The following is a 13,093-nucleotide window of genomic DNA, read 5'->3' as shown; positions in this document are numbered from 1 at the left end:
TTCTTAATAGCTTTTACCTTTAGTTTTCTTATCTTTAACATGATAGGAAATAATAGCCACATCATGTGGTTGCTGAGGGATTAAATAGAACCATGCAAGGGCTTGGCCAGGGCCCAAGACTCAGAGAATACAGAAAAAACTAAAGCTCTTAATACCTTCTTAAGTTTTTCAATCTGCCTGTTACGCACTGAAGTATTATCAATCGCCAGAACATCCACAGATTCTTCTTTTTCCAGCTGGTACTTATTTACTCCAACAATTACTTCAGATCCTGTTAATTTCCCAGGTGAAAATGAAAGATTATATTCACAAATAATTGTCTAACAGGAATATAATGATTATTATGTACTTCTCTTACAAGTTTAATATTTATATTAAATATTAGTTTTCATAATGAAAATTCAATATAGATCAGCAAATCTCAATCTGGGAGGGGGTGTGAAGGAAAAGGAAAAATATGTATCAGAATCTCTTTAAGAGGGTTCTTTTATCAATCTCCCAAACTACCCTCTTTCCTAGCTTCTGATAAACTCTCTCCTAACAGTTCAAAATAAAAGCAGTAATAGAAGCTACAACTTAGGTTCTATAAGGCATAGAATTAATTCTCAATCACTTTCCTAATTTATGTTCTTGATTTCTCTTCCAGTCAATTTCTTTTTAAACAAAAAACTCAAATACTTTAAAAAATTTGTGATAAAACATAATTATAAAGATAATTCCTAAACATTATAAGGAATTCATTTTGCCCCAAAGTAATAGTTTATTCCTCTAGCTAAAGAAATTCCGCTGCTCCTTCCCCAGGTTATACCCTTTCTTAATTCCTTCACAGCACTTATCACAATTTGTAATTATTTTGTTACTTAATTGTTTACTTGTTCATTTTCTGTCTCCCTCACAAGAATGTAACATCTGTGGGCATAGCTAAATATCCAAACTTATCATAGTGCTTCAAACATTGTAGGCTAAAAGAAATGTATTGACTGAATGAACGAACAAACAAATGAATAATAACTCTAATGTAGAGCACAATGACCATCAATATTGCCATCTTCAAAATGTTGGAGATACTGACCCACACACATGAACATATACATAATGTGTATACAGGCACATACACTTTGTATATATGTTTGCCCATGTACATGCATACATGCATGGAAAAATACAAACCTACACATTAATACACCAATGAAAAAAATTTTACCCAGGTCTCATTTTTCCATTATTTTTGTTTCTTTAACTATATATGTTATCTTCAAATAGAAGTGAATAATTCTGCTAAGTATCACTTTCACATAATATATATAAAATATAATAGATATATAAATACATACCTAAGTATATATATAAACTTTTCCACTTTCTCTTACCAGAATCTATTCTAGCTTGCCTTCGGGCAGCACATTCTTCAATTCGAAGTTTAGGTATTCCTTCAGCTACAGCTTTGGCCATTCCACCCATTTCTTCAATTTCTTTAATAAGCTAATAAAAAATATAGATTATAAAACTAGAAGAGAGTATTAAAATTTTGTATAAGCTATACGAAATTGCTGTGAGTTTTCTATAACTACTAATAACATTAATAAAATTATGAACTATTTTAGTGGTAAAATTAAAGCTCCCTAAGAAAATAATTAAGTTAAAATCAAGGACATTAATTAGAAAAACATGTAGATGTGAAATTCAAAAGACATTCAGGAAAAGAAACAAGTATATTCTGGAAAGCAAAATCCATCCCTTAAATCCTGGGAGAAACATCATTATTCTAGTCTTTATTTTTTAATAGATAAAGTTTTTATAAGTTACATAAAGTTTCTTAAAGAAAATATATTTCAAAATAAAATTTACCACCTTTAATGAAACCAGGAAATTTCTAAGCTTTTAATTTTATCTCATTTATAAAGACAGAAAATGAATGGTGGAATGGAATATGACTTAGCAGAAAGGAACAAAGTCAAGTTCTGCATGCAGAGAAGAATGAGAGATGTTACAGAGAGAGAAGCAGAATGCTCTCCCATGAAGAATTCAAGAAAGAAGAATTTGTATCAGGTTTTACAGAAGCTAACAAGTAAAATAGAAAGCTAAAAAAAAGATGGGGGTGGCTATTGATGTTTGCAACTGCCCTACTCTGGCAGGAGAATGAAAGTGTAATGTTTACAGAAAATGAACCAGAGATGCATTGGATTTCCAACATCAAGTACAGAGAAAGGCAAGGGTAAGATGAATTACTAAAATAAAATATTACTAAAAGTCTGCATTCTGAATGACAAAACTAAAGACAAAAGGCACACAGAGGAAACAGAGACAATGCAGAATGCAGACAGAAAATTCAAAAAATATAATTAATATCCTTGGAAAATAAGAAAAGATTGTGCACTAATAAAGCAAAAATAGTATGATACACAATACAAGGGGAACAATTAGAAAACAAGAAAGAGGTCTTGGAAATTAAAAAATATGACATATGAATTTCTAAACATTTAAGTAGAAAGATAAAGTCAAGGAATCTCCAAGAAAACAGAACAAAATCAAAGAGATGCATTACAGAAAAAGAACATCAGATCATTCAATGAGGTCCAACATCTGATGAGTTCTAGCAAGAAAAAACATAGAAAAGTGGAAGGAAGGAAATCATCAAAGAAACAATACAAGACAATTTTCTAGAGCTATAGGAACATGAATCTCCAAAGGAAAAAGGCCCACGAAAGGTCCAGAACAATGTAGAAAAAATACACACACCAATGTATTGAACATGAAAAATAAATAAGAAATCCTGAAGCTTTCAGAGAGAAAGGTCTTGACTGAGAATGGCATCAGATTTCTGAACAGCAATATTGGAAGCTTGAATAAAATGGATCATTGTTTACAAACTCCTGAATGAAAACAATTTTAAATGTAGTCAGAATATCAATGAAATACGAAAGCAGAATTTTCAAAAATGCAAAGTTTCAAATAATGTATCGCCAATGCACCATTTTCAGGAAGTTCTTATGAGATGTGCTTCAAAATAAGGGATAAATCTACAAAAGAAAGAAGGACACGGAATTCAGGAAAAGAATTCCTAGGACATCACAAAGTGAAGTCAAAAGACAGTAATGGTCAACAGACCTAGAAAGAAACCATTATAAATCAAATGAGAATATTAGAGGGCTTCAGGAAGGATCATATTGATATATTTATACTGATTGTATGGGAACAGGAAAAAGAATGTGAATTAGCTAAAATACTACACTACCATACTAAAATATTACATATCATACACTACCGTACTAAGATAATGTCTAAAAATTGACACAGTGAGTGAAAAGGAATAGCATACATGCATGATTTTAAAATATGGAGATAATAAAAACAAGAAAATACAATAAAAAGAACATGTAGCTGACTACAGGAAGCAGAATAAAAGCAAGTGGAATACAAAGGACTAGTGTTTTTGTTAAGTCTTTTAATACTAGTTGGCTTTATAAACTCTGAAAAAAAAAGCCTTAAAACAAATACAAATATAGTTTTAAATTAAGTTTCAGTTTAGAATACTATAAAATCAAATCTGAAATTCCCCTTTTCTCTCAACCATTTTCTATTCTGCATGTCTTAAAAGCAAAGTTTCAAGGAGAAAAAACTGACCTTCAAGGCAGCCTCATACACATCATTTGTGAGCGATTCCATCATATATGAACCTCCCCATGGATCAGCCACTTTGGGAATCCCAGATTCTTCCTGAATGATGATTTGGGTGTTCCTGGCAATTCGTGCACTTTTCACAGTTGGCAAACCCAACGCTTCATCAAAAGAATTTGTGTGCAAAGACTGAGTCCCTCCAAATACTGCTGCCATTGCTTCTATTGCAGTACGAACAATATTATTGTAAGGATCCTAAAATATTTGGTAAAAAAAAAAAAACAAAAATGAGGAAACACATATATGTTACAACTATAAAAGACAGTATGATTAAGCAGTGATTGCTGTATACTTCTTCAATCAATGTCCATATGAGGCCTCAGAATATCAAATACACTTTAGACAAATTAGTGAATGAGTCAGACTTAGAATTAAGAGCCAAAGAGTCTAGTCTGTATTAGCACTAAAATATTTTCTCTTATAATTCACTAAAATTTCAAATTATTTGTTGTGCTTAAGTTTGTATTATCTAAATAATGTTTTATAAGTACATAATGAATGTATACCTTGTCTACTCAGATTATAAGTCCTTTATCTCAAAATTTATTATCTCCTAAATATTCTGTATACCTCAAGGCATCTACCACAACAATGTGCACAATACTAGGTACTCAATAAATGATTAATAAAACAGCTAAACAAAATAAAATAAAATAAAATAAAATAAAATAAAATAAAACAGCTGAACAATGTACTGTAAAATAAGAAATCTGGGTTTCACTTCATTTGTTCCTAATTGTGATTTGGGCAAGTCATTGGGCCTCTCTGACTTCAGTTTTTAGCTGTAAAATTAAGGAGATAAGACAAAAAGTGATTATTAAAGTTCATTCTAACCATGAAGACCTATGTTTCTCAACTGATAAGGTCCCAAAGTTATATTTCATACTGATTATTTATTATGTATAATATTTTTAAAAAATTTTAAATGTGTAAAATCAACATTACTTTAATGTTATAAATTACTTTTAATGTGTCAAAATAATTTAACATGTAAAGAAAACATGCCAAAAGATCACCATACAATTTTTTAATGGAATGAAAGTAAATTAGCATAAATTACCAAAATTATAATAGTTTTTAAAAACTCTGTTTGCATGCTTATTTAAATATATAAATATACTTTATACATATCAACCATGTATATACTTTTATCAGATTTTAATTGGGAAGTTTTACATTAAAAACTCTAATACTTCAAATTACTTAGGATGGCATTAATTAAATTATGATTTTGTTACTTCTTCCCATAATCACATATTTTTTACCTTTTAAAACACACAAGATAACATGTAAGCTAAGATCTAAATTATTTTATATTGTTAACCACTCGAGTGAGCCAATTTCATTTGTGAAAATGAGTGAATAATAGTAAAAAAGCAGGTTTAAATAAATAAAGAGAAGAATTATTCTTAAACTTTATTTTGTAACTTAAAACCAACTTATTCCAGTACTTTCATTTATAACTAAAAGAAAAACTCACCCTGAATTTACAAAATATGGTATTCTTTGACTAAAATGACATTCCAGTGTTTTACTGATATACTTGAATCAATTTCTGCAAAAATTATAGGTATGATAAATTTTCAAAACACTTATATTTTAAATACTCAATTTATCAATCATTTATAAAAGCATACACAACACAAAGCGGGACACTAAATTAGATATCAAAGCAATGTCTTAGGCCCCAATCAAGCTGGCAGAAGAGAGAAGTTTCAGGGTACCATGCCCCCAAAGGAGCTTTGAACCACCAGCAAGAAATGGCAGAAACATCTTTCTGAAAGCTAAACCAAGAAAAAGACATCTTAAAAGCAATAGGATGTCATGGCACCTTGGCTGACCCCCTCCCACATCCACTCACTGGCTCAGTGAAAAGCCAGCCCACATTTCCAGGACAGGTCCCTGGTTCTGGTTCTGGAGGTCAAATCTCTCAGCCCTAAGGGACTGAACCAAGCCACTTGTCACAAGCTCACTTGCCCTGCATGTAGAAGGTAGCTTACAGAGCTCTCCTATACAACAGTGTGGAAGAGCAGTCAAGCTGTGGCTGCCTGGGGTAAAAGATTGCTGGCTGTAGGACATACAGGAAAATATCGGGGATCATGAGGCAACTCTTTTCCATGGAAGAGGGGACATTCATAATGGTGTAAATGGAACAATTCCTGGGGCTACATGTGCATGCCCAAGACGAGATGCAACTACACAAAGGAACAGGAACACCCCACACTTTGATATTGAGCTTTTCTCCAAACTCACTATATGGAGAAGGACTGAAGGAGAGATTGGGAGAAATGCTTGTTTTTAATTTCTTTCTTTTTCTTCTCTTCTGTTTTTGTTGTTGCTGTTTGTTTGTTTATTTGTTTGTTTCTGTTACCTTCTGGCATTCAAAGAAAGCTCTGTCATAATGCTCCAAGTCTAAATTCCAGCGTAACTCAAAACAGTGGGATATACATTCTTCTCAACTGCACATGGATAATTCTCCAGGACAGATCACATTTTGGGTCTCAAAATAAGTCTCAATAAATTTAAAAAGACTGAAATTATACAAAGCATCTTCTCCAACCACAATGGAAAGAAGCTGGAAATGAATAACAGGTGGAGAAATGGAAAATCCACAACTATATGGAAGTTAAATAACATACTCTTAAACAGTCAGTGCATCAATGAAGTAATTGCAAGGGAAATCAGTAAATGTCTTGAGACAAATGAAACCAAGAACAAAATATATCAACACTAATGGAAAGAGGGAGGCTAAGGGCATGTAAGACACCAGAAAGAAAGAGGATAAAAATTGGGACTGTATAACTTAACGAAAGCTAAAGTGGACAATTACGGTGGTTAGTTGTACAAATATAAGAAAGTTTTTACATGAATGAAAACAAATGTATGTCACTATTATGGTGTTAAAAATGGGATGGCATATAGGAAAAATACAATTAACGCAAACTAGAGTCTATAGTTAACAGTAACAGTGTAACAGTCTTTCATTAACTGTAACAAAGGCAATATACCAAAGCTAAATGTCCATTAAAGAGGGCATAAGGGAAGGGTATGGGATTTTTTTTCTTGTCTTCTTTCTCTTCAGAAGAAATGGAAACGTTCCCATGTGGATTGTGATGGTGAATGCATGCATGACTATGTGTGATTGTATTAGGAGACACCACTGATTGCACACTTAGGAAGAATTCTATGGTGTGTGAATAAAACTTTTAAAAAAATAAACAGAAAACTGCATGTGCTAAGAAGATGTGGAGAAAGAGGTATACCTATTCACTGTTGGTAGGGAAGTAGAATTCTGGAGCCCCTCTTGAGAACAGTGTGGCGGTTCCAAAGGAAGTTAAGTATAGAATTGCCATATGATCCCTCAATCCTGTTACTCAGAAGAACTGAAAGCAGGGGCATGAGTAAACAGTTGCACACTGATGTCCATGGAGGTATTATTCATGATTGCCAATGGTGGAGGTGGCCCAAGGGTTCATCAACTGATGGGCAGAAGGGCGAACTGTGATGTATACATATGATGGAATATTGTGCAGTTACAGAAAGGAATGAAGTCATGAGGTATGCAACAAGGTGAATGAACCCTGAAGACATTATGTTGAGTGAAGTAAGCCAGAAATAAAAGGGGAAATATTGTATGGTCTCACTAATATGAACTAATTATAATGAGCAACTTCTGAGAATTAAATTCAAGAGCAGAAGTTACCAGGAGATAGAAAGTGGACAGAGATTGGGCAATTGATGATTAAGGAGTACAGAATGTTCAATAAGGTTAATTGTAATGGTTTGGAAATAAATAGCACAGTACTGTGTAATGGTAGCACAATACTGTACATGTAATTAACAAAGCAGAGTGTGAGTACTTTGAAAGAGGAAGTCTAGAGTTGTATATGTCACCAGAAGGAAAGCTAGAGGATAAAAACTGGGACTGTGTAACTTAGCAAAACCCAAAATGGACAATGATGGTGGCTAATTATATAAATATAAGCGAGTTCTTACATGAATTAGAACAAATGTATGTCACTATTATAAAGTGTTAATAATGGGTGTTATATAGGAAAAAATAAAATTAATGTAAACTAATATCTATAGTTAACAGTAATATTGTAATATTCCTTAACTACTTGTAACAAAGACACTATACCAAAGCTAAATGCCAGAATAGGGGGATATAAGGGAGGGGTACAGGATTTTTTTCCTCAGAAGAAATGAGAATGTTCTCATGTTGACAGCAGTGATGGATGCATAGCTATGTGATTATATCAAGAGCCACTGATTGTACACTTAGGATGGATTGTATGGTGTGAATAAAACTGTTAAAAAAAAAAACAGACAACTTAGGGGATGGAGCAAAGGCAATGCTGAGAGGGAAATTCACAGCCTTAAATACTTACGTTAAAAAAAAGAAGAAAGCTCTAAAACCAAAGACTTAATTGCACACCTGAAGGAACTAGAAAAAGAACAGCAAACCAATCACAACGCAAGTAGAAGAAATAACAAAGATTACAGCAGAAATAAATGAAATTGAGAATTTAAAAAAATGGAGAGAATTAACAAAACCAAAAGTTGGTTCTTTGAAAAGATCAATAAAACTGACAAACCCTTGGCTAGATTGACAAAGGAAAAACAAGAGAAAACACAAATAAATAAAATCAGAAATGGGAAGAAAGACATTACTGCTGACCCTGAAGAAATCAAAGGGATCAAAAGAGGATAGGTACTATGAACAACTGTATGCCAACAAATTAGACAACGTAGATGAAATGGACAAATTCCTAAAAACACACAAACAACCTACACTGACTTTAGAAGAAATAGGAAACCTCAACAGACTAATTTCAAGTAAAGACATTGAGTTAGTCATCAAAAACCTCCCAACGCAAGGCTGCATTGTTTGTACCATTTTTACTGAATCTAAAGTGCATCATTCACTAAGAGAAAACACTATCAAATAAAATATTACACCATCAAAAAAAACAAAACAAAACAAAAAAAAAACCTCCCAATGGCTCAAGATCAACATGGCGACACACAACAACATCTACTGAAAACCTCTCCCCAGAGATTCAGCAAAAAAAAAGAACAAATCTTACTTGCTCAGAACTCTGGAGAAAGGTAAAGACAAGAAAGATGACCCAAATGCTGAATTCAAAAAAGAGAAAAATATCGGGTAGGAAACTTCCATCCCAGACCAACGAGTCCTCTTCTCTCCCCTCACTCAGTCCCACACAGCTTGGGAAGTACCCAGAAGCAATGGCCAGTATCCCTCCCACCTCCCACTGGGGATAAAGACTATAAAATCTCTCACAGTAGTGAGAGAGATCCCCACCTATATCCAGACATAGAGACCCAAGTCCACAGGGAACCACAGCTGGACTCAAGCCGCTAGGAGTGTGGAATACAAAAGAGCACCAAGGAGGAGCATCCAATATGGAGGATCAGGGAGGAAATGGCAAAATCCACTACTTTCCCAGAAGGAGCAAGGAGCCAGGCAGAAACTGTCTGAATCAACTGTTTGGGGACCTGGGAGACAGGGAAGGACATTTCAAGGCCCAGGTCAGTGTGGGAGGAAGGGATTGAGAAAATGGGGGCAGAGACTTAATTCCAGCTGTGGCTCCTGGTGCCCATCCCCCACCCTTAATGGAAACAAAAGCAGGAGGCTGCAGACAGGGGCAGCTTTGGGAGTCTTCCACCCCAAGTACAGAGTGGGACAAAGCCCAACACTAGGCTAGATACTGGCCAACAAAGAAAGATCCCCACAGTTTCAGATGCTGACCTGTCAGATGCTCACAAGTGCCACAAGTTAGCGTCTGAGGAAAAATAAGTAACCAAGGAGCTCCATCTGCTGGGCAGGCCCGAAAGTGCAGGGAAAAAAGCAGGGCTTTACAGAGCCTCTCCAGACCCTAATGCTGGTCTATACGCCATGCACAGGTACCCGGCCCTGTTCTGCTGGGAAATACTGATGATCCAACTGTCAAAGCAGTGCCCTAATACAAATGCAGGTAACACCTAAATCCTAGACAAGAGAGAGAAACTGACCTTCAGAATAGAGTGATCAAGATAATCAGAGGACCAGCTAGCAGCAAAAAATCACAAGGCATAGTAAAACACAGGGAGAAATGGCCCAGTCAAAGGTACAAATTAAAAAGTCACAGAAGACCCAGAATCTGGAACTAATCAAGGATGTGCAAACGAATCTCCTAAATCAATTCAAACAAATGAAAGAAAATATGCAAACAGACAGGATATTAAGAAGACACTAAGAGGTATAAAGAAGAATTTGAAAGAATACATAGAAAGAATACCCAATTCATTCTATGAGGCCAACTTTACCCTAATATCAAAGCCAGATAAAGATACTGCAAGAAAAGAAAATTACAGATCAATTTGTCGTATTCATATAGATGCAAAAATCCTCAACAAAATACTAGAAAATCAAACCCAACAGCACATTAAAAGAATTCTACGCCATGATCAACTGCCTTTTATCCAAGATATGCAAGGGTGGTTTAACAAAAGAAAATCAATTAATGCAATCCATCATATTAACAAAATGAAGGGGAAAAAAATCACATGATCCTCTCAAAATGACACAAGAAGGCATTTGAGAAAATCAGCACCCTTTCTTGATAAAAACACTTAGAAAAACAGGGAGAAGGAAATCTCAATATGATAAAGGGTATATACGGAATAAGAAAAGGATGCCTACTGTCACCACTGTTATTCAGCATTGTATGGGAAGTTCTAGCCAGAACAATTAGGCAAGAAAAAGAAATAAAAGGCATTCAAATTGGACAGGAAGAAGTAAAACTTTCACTATTTGCAGATGGCATGATCCTATATAAAGGAAGTCCAGAACAATCTACAACAAGGCTACTAGAGCTATTAAATGAATTCAGTGAAGTGGTGGGGTACACAAACAACACGCAAAAATCAAAAGTGTTTCTATATATAATAATAATGAGCAATCTGTGGAGGAAATCAAGAAGAAAATTCTATTTATGAAAGCAACTAAAAGAATCAAATACCTAGGAATAAATTTAATCAAGGATGAAAAGGACATTCCCAGATAAACAAAAACTGAACAAGTTTGTCATCACTAGACCAGCCCTACAAGAGACACTAAAGAGCCCTGAAGGTTGAAAGGAAAGGACAGTAGACAATAGATCAAAGCTCCATGAAGAAATAAAGATCTCCTATAAGGGTAACAACAGGGGTAAATATAAATACCAGAACTATTTATTTTTGGTTTATAACTCCACTTTTTACTTCCTACAGGATCTAAAAGGCAAATGCATAAAATGCAATGATATATCAGTGGTATTAGACTTATAATGTATAAACATGTAATTTGCGACAAGAACTAAGTAAGAGTGGGGGAACAGAGGGGAATAGGAACATAGTTTGTGTATACTATTGAGGTGAAGTTGTTACCAAAGCAAATGAGATTTTTATAGATTTAGGATGTTAAATTTAAGTCCCATGATAACTACAAAGAAAATATTAGAGAATATACAAGTTCACAGAGACAGAAATTAGAGTAGAAGCTGCCATGGGTAGTCAGTAGGGCAAGGGGAGTGGGGAGCATTGCATAAAGAGTATAGGGTTTCCGTTTGGGGAGATGGTAAAGTTTTAATAATGGAAGGTGGTGAGGGTATGCAACATTGTGAATGTGATGAATCCCACTGAAAGATATGCCTGAAGTGTTGAGATGGGAAAGTTTATGTTGTATATCTGTTACCCCAATTTTAAAAAAGAGCAAATAAAGAGACAATGACAATTAAATGCAATGCATGGCCCTGGATGGGATCTAACAAGGGAGGAGAAGAGGCTGAAAAGGACATTATTGGGATATATGGAAAAAAAAAAAAAAAAAAAAGAAATAGACTGTAAGCTTTATATCAAAATTAAACTTTTTGAACTTGATAACTGCACTTAAGGTGGTTATATAAGTGAATATCTTTGTTCTTAGGAAATGTACATGGCAGTATTAAGAGTCCAAGAAGCATGATCTATACAACCTCCACTCAAGCGTTCAGAAAATGGACTGATAAATAGAGACACAGATGGATGGATAGATAGAATGATATAGCAAATGTGGCAAAATGTTAAACTGATGGATTAGGGTATCTGTGCAGTAGGGCTATGCCAGAATTCTCTGTAAGTGGCTTATATAATCTTTATAACTATCCTGTAAGTTTGAAAGTATTTCAAAACAAAAAGTTAAGAAAAAACAAGAAATAAAAAACAAACAATGTGTTATAATCTAGAACACATCCACGTGACTTTAGGTAAGCAAATTACTCTGACCTGTTCTTTTCATTTAGACAATGAGGACACTAATACACACACAGATTAACTTTAAGTTAGTCATGAGGATTACATATGATGCTAGTGAAAACGCTTGCAAACTACCCAAATGTTGGTGATTATTAATATAATTACATTAAGACAAACTCCATCTCAAGAATTACTTTCAATTTTAATTAATTTGTTCTACAATTAAAAATAAATATCTCTAAGTTATAATAACATATGTTGTAATATCTAAAGCATTAAATTTCTGGATACATGTATATTAAATTTATTTGCAAAAAAGATACTACCCAATATTCATTTCTCCCATTTCCTTCCTAATGCTGATTGTGTTTGGAGTGGCAATGTGCCTAGCCCCCACTGAAGTACTCACTTTCCCAGTCTCCCTGGTAAGCTAAGGTGGCCATGAAATGAAATGGAAGCTCTCAGAAACCTTCATTTTCTCTGGTAAAAAGGAAAGGTGCAGCTGGTGCCACATCTTCCCCCATCTTCCCGCTTTGAACCTGATGGCTGTTGCTCTGCATCCATGTTGCAACCAATAGGAAAAGTAGAGCAGTGATTTCAGCTGTGACATCATTAGGTCATTGAAACAATGCCAGAATCAACCTATCTTCAAATTTATATTAAGTGATTAAAAAAAACAACAACAACATAATAACTAGCTCTTATTTGTTAAATCTACTTAGGATTTCTCTTACTTAAGGCCAAACATTCAGATACAACCTAAATGAAATTCCATATTTTAAAGTACCTAGCATATTAAATGCTTAATAAAAGTCTGCCAAAGGAAAATAATTATATTCTTATATTAACTTGATGTAATATCCTACAGAAAAATTGGAAATGATGAAAGCTATGTAGCAAAATAAAAAAAATGATCAAGTGAAAAAACAAAATACAAAATTCTCCCTTGATATTTGCAACTACGAAAAATTATGCACATATTGAGAAAAGTGATAGCTAGTAATAAGATTGTGGAAAAACTTTTTTCTTTTTAAATTCCAACGTTATTATAGTATATATAAATAGAACATATAAATATTCATTATACTTATGAATACATATGATTTTCAAATAGTAGCTGACATTCTTAAATTCTTAA

The 13,093-nt window shown here is 33.9% G+C and overlaps 1 protein-coding gene across 2 annotated transcripts in view; it reads right to left on the bottom strand.

The window, feature by feature from the left end:
* Positions 1 to 13,093, bottom strand: part of MMUT (methylmalonyl-CoA mutase) — a 44,596-nt gene that overhangs the window by 20,767 nt on the left and 10,736 nt on the right. Inside the window, exons 6-8 of one of the 2 annotated variants that reach the window (XM_037843347.1) lie at positions 3,625 to 3,873; positions 1,335 to 1,482; positions 156 to 271 (exon numbers count right to left, since the gene is read on the bottom strand). In XM_037843347.1, coding sequence (XP_037699275.1) covers positions 156 to 271; positions 1,335 to 1,482; positions 3,625 to 3,873 — 513 coding nt within the window. The remainder of the gene's footprint in view (positions 1 to 155; positions 272 to 1,334; positions 1,483 to 3,624; positions 3,874 to 13,093) is intronic. The other variant, XM_037843348.1, reaches the window with a different exon arrangement.

Source organism: Choloepus didactylus, chromosome 7, assembly GCF_015220235.1.
Source record: "Choloepus didactylus isolate mChoDid1 chromosome 7, mChoDid1.pri, whole genome shotgun sequence".
NCBI lineage: Eukaryota > Metazoa > Chordata > Mammalia > Pilosa > Megalonychidae > Choloepus > Choloepus didactylus.
Note: the sequence above shows the minus strand (reverse complement) of the source record. Positions and strands in the feature narration are given on the sequence as shown.